This window comes from Salvelinus fontinalis, chromosome 32, assembly GCF_029448725.1.
Source record: "Salvelinus fontinalis isolate EN_2023a chromosome 32, ASM2944872v1, whole genome shotgun sequence".
In the NCBI taxonomy this organism is placed as follows: domain Eukaryota; kingdom Metazoa; phylum Chordata; class Actinopteri; order Salmoniformes; family Salmonidae; genus Salvelinus; species Salvelinus fontinalis.
Genome location: NC_074696.1, coordinates 41,812,912 through 41,829,518, shown reverse-complemented (window position 1 = coordinate 41,829,518; position 16,607 = coordinate 41,812,912). Strand labels below are relative to the sequence as shown.

The following is a 16,607-nucleotide window of genomic DNA, read 5'->3' as shown; positions in this document are numbered from 1 at the left end:
GGAAAGATACAACCTGAACTTGTCTAATAAGAAAAGCTCATTTTTGTTTCCCCATTACAAAACTAAATGTGCCCTAATGAACATGACCCAGATGCAAAACGGATGAAGTTTCTACCGTCCACTGTTAAAATGAACTGGGTCGGCACACTACTATACAGTAGGTTCTAAATCTTCCCTGTTCCCTTCACAACCCAGTGACTTCCAAACCAGGCTGTCAAGGCCCACAGCAGAGATCCAGAGGATGGGGTAACTCCATAATGAGGCTGATACTCCACTGTCACATGGAGACTGGCTTCAATGTACCCCCGGACAGACACAGTGCATAGCCAGCAGAGACCAACAATAGGGCTGTACAGGAGCTCCAGAGATGGTGAATGCATGGTCTGCGACCCTCTTATCTATTATACCAAGAGAGCAGGAGTCCATAACCAGCCATACTGCCCCAAATTCTATTCACTCTCCAAATCAAGTCTACATTGGCAATGGATTAACACAAACTCATTTACATAAGGTAACGTGTCCGATTGTCTTTTTTGACAGGACACAGGAACAATATTTATGAGAGTTATTGTGCCACGAGGCAGGGGTGGAGGAAATGGGGCCGATGCATAATAGGAGAGCGCGAGGAGATGCAGACAGAGAGAGCATTGTTTGTAGACTGCTGCGGTGCGCACTCACACAAATCAGTCTGTAGACATGGGGAGATGGTGGGAGAGGGAGAGAGAAAGCGAAGGAGAGAGAGCGAGCGAATGAAAGGAAGAGAAAGAGCAAAATATAGTATGCTGAAGAATTGGCCATTTGCTGGAACAAATGTAAGTACAAAAGGAAAAAATACATTTTAATACAGACAACACAATATGCTGCAGTAATTTATTTATTTTTTTAAACGAAACTCTCAGGTGGCAGTCCTGATTCAACAAGACCTCGACTTGAATCTGACTTTCACAGACTTTCCCACACAAAAACTTCAGAAATAAAATAGTTCATAGGTTTGGAAGGGTTCCACTTCGAAGCTATTGCCAGGTGGCATGTACCCAGGTTACCCATCACTCTCAAACAGACAGAGGATCAGGGATGACACTATTTAAAAAAAAAAAAAAAAAAAAAAAAAAAAGGGAATAGCTGACTACCATAAGTCCTACTGTAGCAGCCGCAGAGCCCTATGGGAGAAGATAGCAGGAGAGTCAGAGGGGTAGAGGAGGGAGGAGCAAGTGTACGAGCGGGTGCCAAGATAAGGTGGGATCTAATAGAGAGGATCACTCGCCGAGGTGATGGTAAGCATTCGTGTCTACACTAGAATTACTCATCTGGTATACAGAGCCTCTATAAAGTATTCACACCCCTTGACTTTTTCCACATTTTGTTGTGTTACAGGCTTAATTTAAAATGGATTACATTGAGATTTTGTGTAACTGGCCGCAAAACAATTCCCCATAATGTCAAAAGCGGAATTATGTTTTTAGAAATATTTACAAATTAATTAAAAATGAAAAGCTGGAATAGCTTGAGTGAATAATTATATCAACCCCTTTGTTATGGCAAGCCTAAATAAGTTCAGGAGTAAAAATAAATCACATAATAAGTTGCGTGGACTCACTCTGTGTGCAAGAATAGTGTTAAACGTGATTTTTGAAGGACGACCTCATCTTTGTACCCCACACATACAGATAATTGTAAGGTCCCTCAGTCGAGCAGTGATTTTCAAACAGATTCAACCACAAAGACCAGGGAGGTTTTCCAATCCCCAGCAAAGAAGGGCAGTTGTAGGTAGATGGGTAAAAAATCAAAAAAAGCAGACATTGAATATCCCATTGAGCATGGGAAGTTAACAATCACACCCTGGATGGTGTATCAATACACCCAGTCACTACAACGATACAGGTGTCCTTCCGAAATCCTGAGCGGCAGGTAGCCTAGCGGTTAAGAGCGTTGGGCCAGTAACCAAAAGGTTGCTGGTTTGAATCCCCAAGCAGACTAGGTGAGAAGGAAAAAAAACTGTCTTGCCCTTGAGCAAGGCACTTAACCCTAAATGTCACTCTGGATAAGAGCGTCTGTTAAATTACTAAAATGTCAAATTCAGTTGCCAGGAAGACAGAAGGAAACCGCTCAGGGATTTCACCAATGGTGAATTTAAAACAGTTTCAGTTTAATGGTTGTGATAGGATGGATAAACAACATTGTAGCTCCACAATACTAACCTAAATGACAGAGTGAAAAGAAGGAAGCCAGTACAGAATAAAATACTCCAAAACATGTATCGTGATTGCAATGAGGCACTAAAGTAAAACTGCAAAAAATGTCCTGAATATAAAGTGTTATGTTTGGGACAAATCCAATAGATCACTGAGTATCACTGTTCATATTGTCAAGCATGGTGGTGGCTGCATCATGTTATGGGTATGCTTGTAAAAAAAACTGCCAAAATCCTAGAAAACCTGGTTCAGTCTGCTTTTCAACAGACACTGGGAGACAAATTCATCTTTCAGCAGGATAATAACCTAAAACACAAGGCCAAATATACACTGGAGTAGCTTACAAAGATGACGTTGAATGTTCCTGAGTGGCCTAGTTAAAGTTTTGACTTAAAATTGGCTTGAAAATCTAGGGAAAGACTTGAAAATGGCTGTCTAGCAATGATCAACAACCAACTTGACAGAGCTCAAATCATTTTCTGGAGAATAATGTGCAAATATTGTACAATCCAGGTATGAAAATATCTTAGAGACTTACCCAGAAAGGTGATTCTAACATGTATTGACTCAGGGGTGTGAGATAAATGAGATATTTCTGTATTTCATTTTGAATAAATTTGGTAACATTTCTAAAAATATGTTTTCACTTTGTCATTATGGGGTATTGTGTGTAAATGGGTGAGAGAAAAAAAAAAGATATTTTCAATTTAGGCTATAAAAAAACGAAATGTGTAATAAGTCAAAGGGTATGAATACTTTCTGAAGGCTATGAACGTTATCTACTGTGCCTGCGGTGTGCATTGAGACTGCATGAAAGCTAAACAATTCCAAAATCCAACCACTATAGGAAAGAGCATTTGCCGTTTCAGTGTGCCAACAGTGCACCCAACAACAAGGGTTTGCAACAAAACCTCACAACCACAAAGTTACTTTCTCTCAAACTACTTCACTTCTCCCACTATCGACTCCTACACTAATACCATAGTTGTCCATTCAAGCCATCTGTCAAAAGCCATATTTACAGCAATTTAATTTCCTCAAAAAGGTGCCTGAACCCAAGTAATTCAATCAATCTGAGCTGTGCTTACAGAAGTGGGAAATACCTGCGATGAGATTTGTAAACTCAGCGGTATATCAGTCTCTAATATCCAGGCTGTAACACAACCAACCGTGATTGGGAGTCCCATAGGGCGGCGCACAATTTGCCCAGCGCCGTCCGGGCTTGGCCGGTGTAGGCCATCATTGTAACTAAGAATTTGTTCTTAACTGACTTGCCTAGTTAAATAAAGGTTAAATAAAGGTTAAATAAAGAATAAAAATGCAAGGGATAGTCATGGCTTCCCTGTCACTGCACTGCTCTTCCTGAGGGACATATTCCAGGAGCTAGACCTTAGTAGTGACTGCAGTGTGTGTGTGTGTGTGTGTGTGTGTGTGTGTGTGTGTGTGTGTGTGTGTGTGTGTGTGTGTGTGTGTGTGTGTGTGTGTGTGTGTGTGTTGTACACACCTTGGCACTGCTGTCGGAGTGGCGTCTGGCGCACGCTTGGAGTTGGTTCATCCAGAACCGCTGCTCTTTGGCGTCGGATGCTACGGAGACACAAAAGGAGCGAATCAAAATGTTCATTATCCGATAACCATCATCGTCACAATGGGAGAAATAGGACATCGTCATTATACGAGTTAGTGGTCAGTTCAATATGTAGGCAGTCATCACAAAATGTGTGTCATTATGTGTCGCATGTCACTTTTCAGATTGATAATGTGTCAGACACATTATCAGCCAATGTGCTGTGTATTCTGTTACAGGGTCAGGGCCTGACAATTGTAGTGCATCAGGTTTGTTTATGTCGATCCCAAACTCCCTGTGTAGGGGCTTGTAAACTACTGCACTTTACAATAGTGTCTGTGTTCATATTCTACAACTCACTAAAACATATTCTAAGACACACTTTCAGAAAGCTTGATCTTTAACCTAAACCCTCAATAATGGGGGGGGGGGGGGGGGGGGGGGGCACAACAGTGTCTGTGCGATTAGCTAAAATGGCAGACATTTCACTGCGGCCCAGAGACAGCCTGTTATCCAAACACCAACCATGGAAAAGGTGACTCACCCTTTTGTTTTACAAGCCAGTAAACTGTCCTCCGAGGCCAGACACGCCAATAAGCCCGTCTCATTTCATTAACCGATTAATTGGCAGAGCCTGCTTTGTCCAGCCTGATGTCTATAAACGGTACAACCTCTTTCGTCTAGACAAAGCTAGACCAATTGTGGATATCATTCTGACTGACTGGTAAAACTTTACTTCAAGACCAACTCAGCATCTCAACCTATTATTCAGTGAGATACAATTTGATAGTATGTACCAAAGTCTCCAGTCTCCATGGTAACGCTCCAAGGAGAAAATAAGAACATTTCATTAGCAACGGAACCGAATATAGCAGCATTGTCTGGACTCCTGGAGTCCTTTATAGTGATTAACTGAAACAAATGGGCACGATCATAAACGATGGAGTGCGCAATGCTGAATCTATTCATGCGAGTTTAGCTCGAGAAAGAGTCATTTCTCGGAACGGTAATGGTCTCATTTGAGCATCGTGACATGAGTTTCTGTCAATCACTTAAGGCCTACACTATTTTTTAAGCACCTGAAATGTCGCTTGAGTGAGGAGGCAGAAGGAGACACATCCACACCAACAAATGTCAAATGAGACACTTAAAACAGTGAACATCTCCAGTGAACAGCTCCTCTGCTCTCTCAAGAGAAGGCTGTGTTCACGTAGGCCATTCATAATGAAACACCTGTACCCAGCTGTCTGTTAAAACCCTCCCCTCCCAGTGATTCCTTCTACATCAGCGGCATATCTTTTCCTTTCAAAACGTCTCAGTGTAGAATCTGCGACACATTTAGAGCAGCAATTATGGGTCTTGATTTATACAAGCTTTGCCGTGATTGTTCATTACAGCTAGCTAATTATGTACAGAGGTGGATCTGGCAGTGCCGAGCGGTTATGTTTATATGCAAATATGCACCTGTTTCCAATGGCGAAAAAGACGCTAAGTCGCTAACATGAGCTACTTGCACACTAATCCGTACTTAGCGAAGACCAGGTGGTTCTTGTGCTCGGTCTAAAAAAGGTAACTCCAAAAGACTGCCAATGCTAATCAAAGATTCAAAGCTGGTGTTCTGTTCAAAAAGGTCCCTGGTTTGATGTTGGAGGGGTGGCAGTTTCCATTCAGTTGATGAATGAGCCACGCTTGTTTTGGCAAACGAGATCAAGCAGCACAAAACAGTCCGACCCATTTGCAACGGCGGAACGACGGTCTCCCGTCCTAATCAACAATGCTCTACAGATGCCATTTCAATAACACCATCTCTTTCAATCAAGGGGGTCAACGTACGCTTCAATATAGGCTATAAAGAGAGGGCACTAATGTCTATCCATTGCCATTCAAGCATTTAACCATGACCATGTAATTACACTGATGCTAATTACAATGATCGAGTGGATGTTCTTGGCTAAAATAATAGTCTCATACATTTGAGGGAGCTGGTGGGGGATCTGATTAAGGTGAATGGAGATAATATGATAGGGCAGCACTCTGAATATGTACTTAATAACTGCTGGAAGTTATTAAACATGACTACTATGGGACAGTAGGGGTTATTGCAGTTGCTGGGAGGAACATAAGCCCGGGGCTTATCCTACGCAGTGCAAGGGTTAAAAATATATATTTTTTTTAAATCACTAAATTTGTCTTTTGACCAATGAGATCCACTCTGAAAAAGATCTGATGTGATTGGTCAAAAGCCCAATTAGTGGAAAAAAGAGCAGAATTGGGCTGCCTGTGTAAACGCAGCCTTTGTCACCAGATCTGAACCCAATTGAACACTTGCGGGAGATTCTAGCGTGGCGCCTGACAGCGTTTTTCACCACTTTCAACAAAACAGTTCCAGACACGTGTAGAATTTATGCCAAGGCGCAATGAAGCTATTCTGGCTGGTGGTGGCCCAACGCCCTATTAAAGTCACACACATCGTTCAGCGAGCTGTGTTTTTGCTACCACCCGCTATAGACGTGTGACTTGACATTTTCACTTGATTCCACGTGTAAAAATCGGTGTGCACCCAGTTCGCAAATTAAAGCTAGCATCTCTGAACAGAGTGCTAAGTACTCTCTGCCAGCAAATGCTATTGGTGTGTCTGAGCCCTGAGACACTTTGTGTTTGCTTTCTTTTTGCCATCCCTAGTATGTAGAAGTAATATGGATCCTTATTCTGGATGAGATTGAATTTGTTCTAGGCAATATTAAACATTTTATAAACTGGATGGTTCGAGACCTGAATACTGATTGGCTGATAGCCGTGGTATATCAGACCGTATAGCACTGGTATGACAAAACGTTTATTTTTACTGCTCTAATTACGTTGGTAGACAGTTTATAATAGCAATAAGGCACCTCAGGGGTTTGTGGTATATGGCCGATATACCACGACTAGGGGCTGTGTCCAGGCAACAGCCCTCAGCCGTAGTACATTGGCCATATACCACAGGCCCTTGTGCCTTATTGCTTAATAATACTACTTCAATAAGTCACAATAATGTCTGATATGCAGTCAGGCATCTCAATTAGCCCCCTTGAAAAGCCGTGAGACCCTTCTAAACAGCCCTCGTGTCTTACTCCTGGCATAATCTGATCAACAGCTTTAAAAATTTGCCATTTGATAATTCAAACAGGATTTAATTCATGCTGTTTTCACCTCTTTATTTCATACACTCTGGAGCAATGAGCATGGCTCCGGGCAAAGCTCAAAACATAATGCTCCCGCTTATTCGACTAAAACTAATTACCCTATGCTGCCTTGGTTGGATATCCGATGAAGACGAAGCCTGTGCTTTAGCGTCTGTATCAGATCTCACATAATTCCACATGGCTTGAATACCACATTCTTAAATTCAACTCAAAATGTTTATTAAGAGTTGAGATCAAATGTTCGACCAAGGACACCTGAAGGGAGATTATATGCACCTTCTCCAGCGACTTGACGTTTGACAGTTTGTGAAGGGGGATTCAAGGACATCCACATCACGATAAGAAAGGACACATTCACAGCTGGGGCTGTACACAAATCACCCGTAAGGCGATACTACAGAGGTCTGTTGCTGCAGAATCACCAAACAGGAAACGTGTTCCTGGTGAACCTTGAACTTCTCCCCTTCCCAGTTGAAGCCGGGGTTGCCATGACAACTCGTGTGAGATTTAAGGTGTACCTACTAATTCTTAGTCAAAGACTCATGAAAGGTCGCTCGCTACACTACAGGGCGGTGGGTATTGTTCCCCGTCATTTGGCTTAATTCAAATGTCACCATCCCAATCAGAGGAATGACTTGTTCGCCACTAAGTATAGTGTTTAGACCTTCCAGAAAAACATACACCAAACTAGCTTCTTTGATAAGGATTGTAATTTTACCTTTTTATTTAATCTGTATCTCGTTCCATCCCTACATTGTAGACAGTGGATCCCTGCTCCTACATTGATTTGCTACAATTACTTATTCTCTGTGGGACTATATCGCTTGCTCGGAGCTCAATAGATGGATCACTGAGTCATCCACAGATACAGGGCAAGTTATTCTGATACCTCCCTTGGGGAATGTACAGGGACATTCCACAAACTAAAGCGACAGGGAGTCTCTTGCTTCATCAGTGGATACAGGCTTCGGACTAGGGCCGGGACGAACTGCGATACTTGTTAGTCTCGTGGCAAGGAAACGAAACACAAATCGGATTCAATTTCTTCAGGTAAACAGCCCTAATGTTGGAAACAAACAACCTTATGTTGTCATCCAGAGTCACACACCCCCCCCCCCCCAAGCTATTTCACATACAGCAGGTTTTTAAAAAGGACCAAAGAGTTTGGTCTGCTTCGTCTTTTAATTTTTGCCATGGAAAAAAACATTGCGGTACTGGTATCATCCCATCCCTACCTCTGACAGAGCGAGCCTGTAGCATAGTGACCAGTTTAAACCCAATGGACCTCAACCATAGCTCATAGAGGGGAGTGTCCCTTTTGACAGGATGTATCGACCAGTACAGTTACCCTGTTCAAACGTTCAGCAATGCGACAAGGCAGCTTATATAGAACACCTGTGTAGCCCACTCATGCTAGCTCAAGAGAACTCCTGTCAAGTGTGGGAAATGGAGTTGGCAAATTGAAAGTTAGTAATGTGACTCATGAAATATTCATGAAGCTAAGTTACAACATCACAGGTTCATTTCCATTACACACTTTTCCAAAAACAAAGACTGGGTTGTTGGGCATGTTTTTTCCCAGGTGCACAATTTAAGCGGCTTGAAGTGGCATCACTATATTGCGCAACTGCAAAACACCCACAAGGCAATGCAATTTTCCCACTGTCCCCATGCAATCTCCCTGAATACCCAATCTCTGACTAATAAGGGTTAGCGTACCTCTGAGCTTGTAAAGCTCGCCATTGAATGAGTTGACGATGAACATGTGTGGTGCCTCATCGCTCTGGACAACCGACGCACCGATCAGAGGCAGAGAGCCCCTGGGCTTCTGGCTCTTGCCATGTTCATGTACAAAGTACTGCAGCTGTCCCAGCTCTGGATCCAACACAAAGTACCTGCAGGAGAGGGTGAGAGAAAAGGGAGGGAGGGGAGAGAAACACAAATAAATGATCATATAAAATGTCCTCATCATTGTTTAAGGCTTATTCTATCGCTTTAGCAGTAAGTGCAACTGCTAAGTAATACAGTGATGATCGAGAGAGAGAGAGAGAGAGAGAGCACACGTACAGGATGGGTGAAATCCACCACTAAAATTACTCTCACCTTTCATGCCAAAAAATCTTGCCAGATTTACAGGAGCTCGTCGTTATAGAAGCGTCAGCCACATTACTGAGCGTATTAAGAAGTGACATCAACACCTACCCACCAACTACATCTCAAACGACCCAAGTAGTCCTTAAGAGTGCATAGGTACCATGAGTGGAGCAGCTGGAGCCCACAGCTCGCGGGGTGAACATTTTACAGAATCAGACAGGTTTGTAACCTTTGTGATTAATAAATGCCTTCTAGCTTAGGCCTAACTGAAATACAGTCAGAGCCTGAGAGCCTGCAATATGACACACACACACACACGTCCTGGCTATGGGACATATCCTATTGGACTGACTTGTCCCGACAAAGCATTCATGACATAGCTAGCGTGTCACCCTGTTTGGTTGGCTTTCATTGTACGGAAGTGTTGTTAACCGGAAATGATCTTGCTGCCGATCAATCGTCTCTTTCCACGCGCTATTAGAGAAGCGGCTCTATTGACCAGGCTTTGGAACAAGCCGAGTGAGCACTTACTTACAGGTCAATGCAAACCACAGACAAAAAACGACACAATCCTCCACACTGCCACAACCAGAACCGAGAGGATCATCATAGACCGTTTTCACATTGACGATGGCAAAGGGATATTTGAGAGAGGTATCGATTCTTAAGAGACAATACCGTTGTGTAAAACTAGAAAAAACGCCATGTCTCGAGCGCTACCTCGGGAGGTCGCACATGGCACTGGCCCAACAATTACCCCCCCCCCCCCCCTTTGAGCATGGAATTGTCTCGTTAAGCTGAACACTACTACAGTATAAATGATAATAGCAGAGCAATGTTTTTTTTTATACAGCTGAAATGGTTTTTTGATAGTACAAATAAAATATACATACAAATAAAATATGTTTTTTCAATTTGTAACATTGCGTGATGATTTCTGAGGTGGCACCACAGGTCCCAGAGAGGGAAAATAGTTTTGCTGAGGCCCAGAGTTTTTCCTGATCGGATAGACTAACTTCACCAGGTAAAACTCTGAACCCTAGTGGTACGGTAGGACATAGTAATACGTCAACCGAAAAAAAAAAAGGAAAATAAAAACGGTTTTATATGGGCTATGGTGGGCCCAGATTCTTTCTAATCAGGTCAAATGGTTAAAAAAAAAAATCCTGGAAAAAGTTATGGCCCTAGGGAGGATGAAAACAAAGTCCTGTCAAACAAATCATGAGGCGAATCAGTCAAAAAAGCAGTATTGTCCCTCGTTTTAAAGCTTGTGTCAATATTTTCTATAAAACCAAACCCGCTGTACTGATCTCTGCAACATGGATAGATGGAAATCGCCACACAATGCTACAAGAAACAAACACTACGTGTACAAAACATTAACACCACCTTCCTAATATTGAGTTGTGTGCCCTCATTCTTCATACATTTGGATAAAATAGATAATTATTGCCATTTTACCACCATCTTAATATCTCTAAACATAATACCATAGTAGACACTGTGTAAAGCACAAACTGCAAGCTTAAGTCATGTTAAATAAACAAAAAATCTAGACAAAGCACACTAATTGGACCGAGTGTTCTCTCTACTACACCGGCTCTGACGCTCGTCAGATGTGGCAGGGCTTGCAAACTATTACAGATTACAAAAGGAAACCCAGCTGCGAGCTGTCCAGTGACGTGAGCCTACCAGATGAGCTAAATACCTCATGTACTTGCGTCGAGGAAAGCAACACTGAACCATGCATGAGAGCACCAGCTGTTCCGGACGACTATGTGATCACGCTCGCCGTAGCCAATGTGAGTAAGACCTTTAAAACAGGTTAACATTCACAAGGCAGCAGAGCCAGATGGATTACCAGGACACGTACTCAGAGCATGCACTGACCAGCTGGCAAGTGTCTTCACTGACATTTTTAACCTCTCCCCGACCCAGTCTGTAATACACACGTTTCAAGCAGACCATCATAGTCCCTGTGTCCAAGAACGCCAAAGTAACCTGTCTAAATTACTATTGCCCATGTAGCACTCACAAATACTTTGAAAGACTGGCCATGGCTCACATCAACATCATCATCCCAGACCCACTCCAATTCACATACCGCCCCAATAGATCCACATATGATGCAATCTCTACTGCACTCCACACTGCCCTTTCCAACTGGACAAAAGGAACACATATGTAAGAATGCTGTTCATGGACTATAGCTCAGCACTAAACTAAGGACACAGGGATTAAACGTCTCCCTCTGCAACTGAATGCTGGACTTCCTGACAGGCCACCAGCAGTATACCACCCTGCATTCCACAGCTGGCTTGTCTCTGAAGCTAAGCAGGGTTGGTCCTGTTCAGTCCCTGGATGGGAGACCAGTTGCTGCTGGAAATGGTGTTGGAGGGCCAGTAGAAGGAACTCCTTGCTCTGGTCTAAAAATAAATAAAAAAATAGACCAATTCCCCAGAGCAATGTGTAGGGTGCCGTCTTTCAGATGGGACATTAAACAGTGTCCTGACTCTGTGGTCACTAAAGATCCCATGGCACTTATCCCGGAGTCCTGGCAATTTGATCCTCATACCGTCATGGTCACCTAATCATCCGCAGCTTCCAATTGACTCATTCACCCCCCCCCCTTCTCTCACCTGTAACCATTCCCCAGGTCGTTGCTGTAAATGAGAATGTGTTCTCAGTCAACTGATCAGGTTCAAAAATAAAACTGGTGAGGGTGGGCAACACATCCGCCACTCTGACCCTCAACACGGGGACCCCTCAGGTGTGCGTGCTTATGCCGCGTTCAAAACAACTTGGAAGTCAAATCATGACGTCAGTGATCCTAAGGTTGGAAAGTCAGAGCTCTACAAAGAGGACCGAGTTGGAATTCTGAGGTGGATGACCGTTCAAATAGATTTTCTCCCAGTCGGAGCTAGTTTTTTGTCCAAAGTTCCCAGTTGTTTTCAACACGGCATAAGTCCCCTCCTGTACTCCTTGTTCACCCACGACTCAACATGTCTGTAGTGGAGCGGGTCAAGAGCTTAAAGTTCCTTGGTGTCCACATCACCAAGGACCTATCATGGTCCAAACACACCAAGACAGTCGTGAAGAGGGCACGACAACACCTCTTCACCCTCAGGAGGCTGAAAAGATTTTACATGGGCCCTCAGATCCTCAAAAAGTTCTACAGCTGCACCATTGAGAGCATCTTGACTGGCTGCATCACTGTTTGGTATGACAACTGCTCGGCCTCCGACCGCAAAGCACTACAGATGGTAGTTCGTATGGCCCAGTACATCACTGGGGCCGAGCTCCCTGCCATCCAGGACCTCTATACCAGGTGGTGTCAGAGGAAGGCCCTAAACATTGTCAAAAGACTCCAGCCACCCAAGTGAGACTTTTCGCTCTGCCGCCACACGGCAAGCATTACCGGAGCGCCAAGTTTGGGACCAAAAGGCTCCTGAACAGCTTCTACCCCCAAGCCATAAGACTGCTGAACAGTTCATCAAATTGTAATGGTTTTGACTTGAATTGAGGCTATGGTTGGTTAGGGGTGCCAAGTATGTCGTGCCTACCAGAGAAAAGTTTGATTTCTCCTTTTGTTTGTGAGTTGGTCGCACTGGTCAGTCAAGTCTACACCAATGCAAAAGGACTTATGTAAAAGTCAGCGTTGTAAAATTTGCTTTGCATAAACATTGAAAAAAAATAACTTCTTATGCATTGGTTGTATAACGAAAATAAATGACAACGTAAATAATAAATGTCGCAACAGGTCTCAAAATAATAACAGCTTAGGTTCACTTGTAAAATGTCCCGTACCTCGGGCATAAAAAAAAATTGTCCGGACAGGTAAATGGTTCGAGTGAAATCCAGGTGAACTCAGTCATGCAATTGCCCTAAATAAACAGTGCATAAAACAACCGCCATAGCAAACCTAGCACCATAAACACTCCCGGACACAATTCAAATGATTAGGATTCACAATAGGCCTACTGTAACAACTTGGTGTAAAGCATACGCAACACAGTGGAAACCACAAAGAAAACAAATCCAATACTGTATGGTTAAAGTCGTCAGTCAGTCGGGTCCATCAGTTGGATTCCAGCTGAGAAAAAAACAGCACCCAGACCCGGCTTTGATCAATGGAACTCTGCATCCTGCACAGTGCACCGTTCCAATTGGTACATTTGCAGACATAGGATTCATCGCACACACACACGGGAGACTTAAATAGAACCTCCTTATATAACCCAAATCCTCCATATTACACTCAGATCATAACCAGCCCAGCCATAGCATAGCTACTGAATGATGTTCAAGTGCCCAGAAGAACAGAAATCTTATTATGAAGTGTGTCCTGTGAGAAGACACCAATTTTAGAGTAAAAGATATCCTCCTCTCTGCTCCACACGTGATACACCATGAAGACCTAAATGTGACTAGGACATTGGTTTATACAAAGTATAGTAATATTATAGTGACTACAGCCAGGTAACCTTTCTGCCAATGTAGTTAAACATGACAGAATAAGTGTCTGAAATGTTCTTGCGACCATTTTCCCCTCATATTTCAAATTTAAAATGTGAAGCACTGAGTTAAATGTGAAAGTGCAGCGTCATATGCAACAACAAAAAAATTGTTCATCCGGGTTGTTTTGAAATGATTTCTCCTCAGGTCTGTGCCGTCCCATTGGGGAACCAGCCTCGAGTCGCTACTCTACCCCCCCCCCCACCAGAGATGCAAAAATGTTATATATATATATAACTTCAACTGTGAGCAACGGAATCTAAAACAAAAATCCAGAAAATCACATTGTATGATTAAGTAATTAATTTGCATGACATAAGTATTTGATCACCTACCAACCAGTAAGAATTCCGGCTCTCACAGACCTAGTTTTCCTTTAAGAAGCCCTCCTGTTCTCCACTCATTACCTGTATTAACTGCACCTGTTTGAACTCGTTACCTGTATAAAAGACACCTGTACACACTCAAACAGACTCCAACCTCTCCACAATGGCCAAGACCAGAGAGCTGTGTAAGGACATCTGGGATAAAATTGTAGACCTGCACAAGGCTGGGATGGGCTACAGGACATTAGGCAAGCAGCTTAGTGAGAAGGCAACAACTGTTGGCGCAATTATTAGAAAATGGAAGAAGTTCAAGATGACGGTCAATCACCCTCGGTCTGGGGCTCCATGCAAGATCTCACCTCGTGGGGCATCAATGATCATGAGGAAGGTGAGGGATCAGCCCAGAACTACACGGCAGGACCTGGTCAATGACCTGAAGATAGCTGGGACCACAGTCTCAAAGAAAACCATTAGTAACACACTACGCCGTCATGCATTAAAATCCTGCAGGGCACGCAAGGTCCCCCTGCTCAAGCCAGCGCATGTCCATGTAACGGATGTGAAATGGCTAGCTAGTTAGCGGTGGTGCGCGCTAATAGCATTTCAATCGGTTACGTCACTCACTTTGAGACCTTGAAGTAGTGGTTCCCCTTGCAGAAGCTGCGGCTTTTGTGGAGCGATGGGTAACGACGCTTCGTGGGTGTCAGTTGTTGATGTGTGCAGAGGGTCCCTGGTTCGCGCCCGTGTCGGGGCGAGGGGACGGTCTAAAGTTATACTGTTACATCCAGGCCCGTCTGAAGTTTGCCAATGACCATCTGGACGATCCAAAGGAATGAGAGAAGGTCATGTGGTCTGATGAGACAAAAATAGAGCTTTTTGGTCTAAACTCCACTCGCCGTGTTTGGAGGAAAAAGAAGGATGAGTACAACCCCAAGAACACCATCCCAACCGTGAAGCATGGAGGTGGAAACATCATTCTTTGGGGATGCTTTTCTGCAAAGGGGTCAGGACGACTGCACCGTATTGAGGGGAGGATGGATGGGGCCATGTATCGCGAGATCTCGGCCAACAACCTCCTTCCCTCAGTAAGAGCATTGAAGATGGGTCGTGGCTAGGTCTTCCAGCATGACAACGACCCGAAAACACACAGCCAGGGCAACTAAGGAGTGGCTCCGTAAGAAGCATCTCAAGGTCCTGGAGTGGCCTAGCCAGTCTCCAGACCTGAACCCAATAGAAAATCTTTGGAGGGAGCCTAAAGTCCGTATTGCCCAGCGACAGCCCCGAAACTTGAAGGATCTGGAGAAGGTCTGTTTGGAGGAGTGGGCCAAAATCCCTGCTGCAGTGTGTGCAAACCTGGTCAAGAACTACAGGAAACGTATGATCTCTGTAATTGCAAACAAAGGTTTCTGTACCAAATATTAAGTTCTGCTTTTCTGATGTATCAAATACTTATGTCATGCAATAAAATGCAAATTAATTACTTAAAAATCCTACAATGTGATTTTCTGGATTTTTGTTTTAGATTCCGTCTCTCACAGTTGAAGTGTACCTATAATAAAAAATGACAGACCTCTACATGCTTTGTAAGTAGGAAAACCTGCAAAATCGTCAGTGTATCAAATACTTGTTCTCCCCACTGTGTGTGTGTGTATACACACACACACACACACACACACACACACACACACACACACACACATACACACACACAAATTGATCAGAAATACAGTGTAGACATCATTAATGTTGTAAATGACTATTGTAGCTGGAAACGGCAGATTTTTTATGGAATATCTACATAGGCGTACAGAGGCCCATTATCAGCAACCATCACTCCTGTGTCAAATGGCACGTTGTGTTAGCTAATCCAAGTTGATCATTTTAAACGTCTAATTGATCATTAGAAAACCCTTTTGCAATTATATTAGCACAGCTGAAAACTGTTGTGCTGATTTAAAGAATGAATAGTCATTTACAACATTAACGATGTCTACACTGCATTTCTGATCAATTTTATGTTATTTTAAAAATGGACAATTTGTTTTAGAAATGTTCTTATTTTTGAAAGAAAAGCTAAGTGACCCCAAACGTTTGAACGGTAGTATATATAATAATTGTACATTTCGTGCAATTCAACACTTTTTGCCATGGCGTGTAGAGAAAATGTTGCTGTTTTAAAGCAAGTGTGCTGCAAATATACAAATTTTGCCATAGGGTGGAGAGAAATGTTTGCAGTTTGACTAACAAAATCAATGAGGGCCCACCGGTCGGTAAATCGACCATGATAAAAAGTTTAGCTGGCCGCTAAATTAACTTAGCAATCTAAAACATGTTAGCTGACATTGGCTAATTGACTGACATAAGAGAGAAACTGCTACTGCATAACCAAATTTCAAAATTGCACCTCACGTATCCCACTATTCTAACTCACAACAGTAAGTTGAAACCCTGACGGCGTTCCCGCGGGCTGCTAGTTTCACTCCAATATGTGCATACGTTTGAGACAAACACTAAGTATTCAGTACAATACACCTACGCCTAAAAAAAATTAAAATAGCAATCAACATTAACATGATCACCCACACACAGCGCAAACTTGGCACAGACCCACTCTTAGTGACGCTCACAAGCACACAGCCAAGTACATAGCCTTCAATGTTTATGCTCTTTCACAAACAGAAACAAGGACGTGATTGACAGACCTATTATTACAGCAACACAGTCTCCCAAT

At 43.2% G+C, this 16,607-nt stretch overlaps 1 protein-coding gene across 2 annotated transcripts in view; it reads right to left on the bottom strand.

Moving 5' to 3' along the window:
* The window catches only part of LOC129831381 (oxysterol-binding protein-related protein 10-like), an 84,619-nt gene that overhangs the window by 62,656 nt on the left and 5,356 nt on the right, over positions 1-16,607 (bottom strand). For both annotated transcript variants that reach the window (XM_055894733.1, XM_055894734.1), the window contains exons 2-3: positions 8,661-8,836; positions 3,697-3,776 (exon numbers count right to left, since the gene is read on the bottom strand). In XM_055894733.1, the coding sequence (XP_055750708.1) occupies positions 3,697-3,776; positions 8,661-8,836 (256 nt within the window). The remainder of the gene's footprint in view (positions 1-3,696; positions 3,777-8,660; positions 8,837-16,607) is intronic.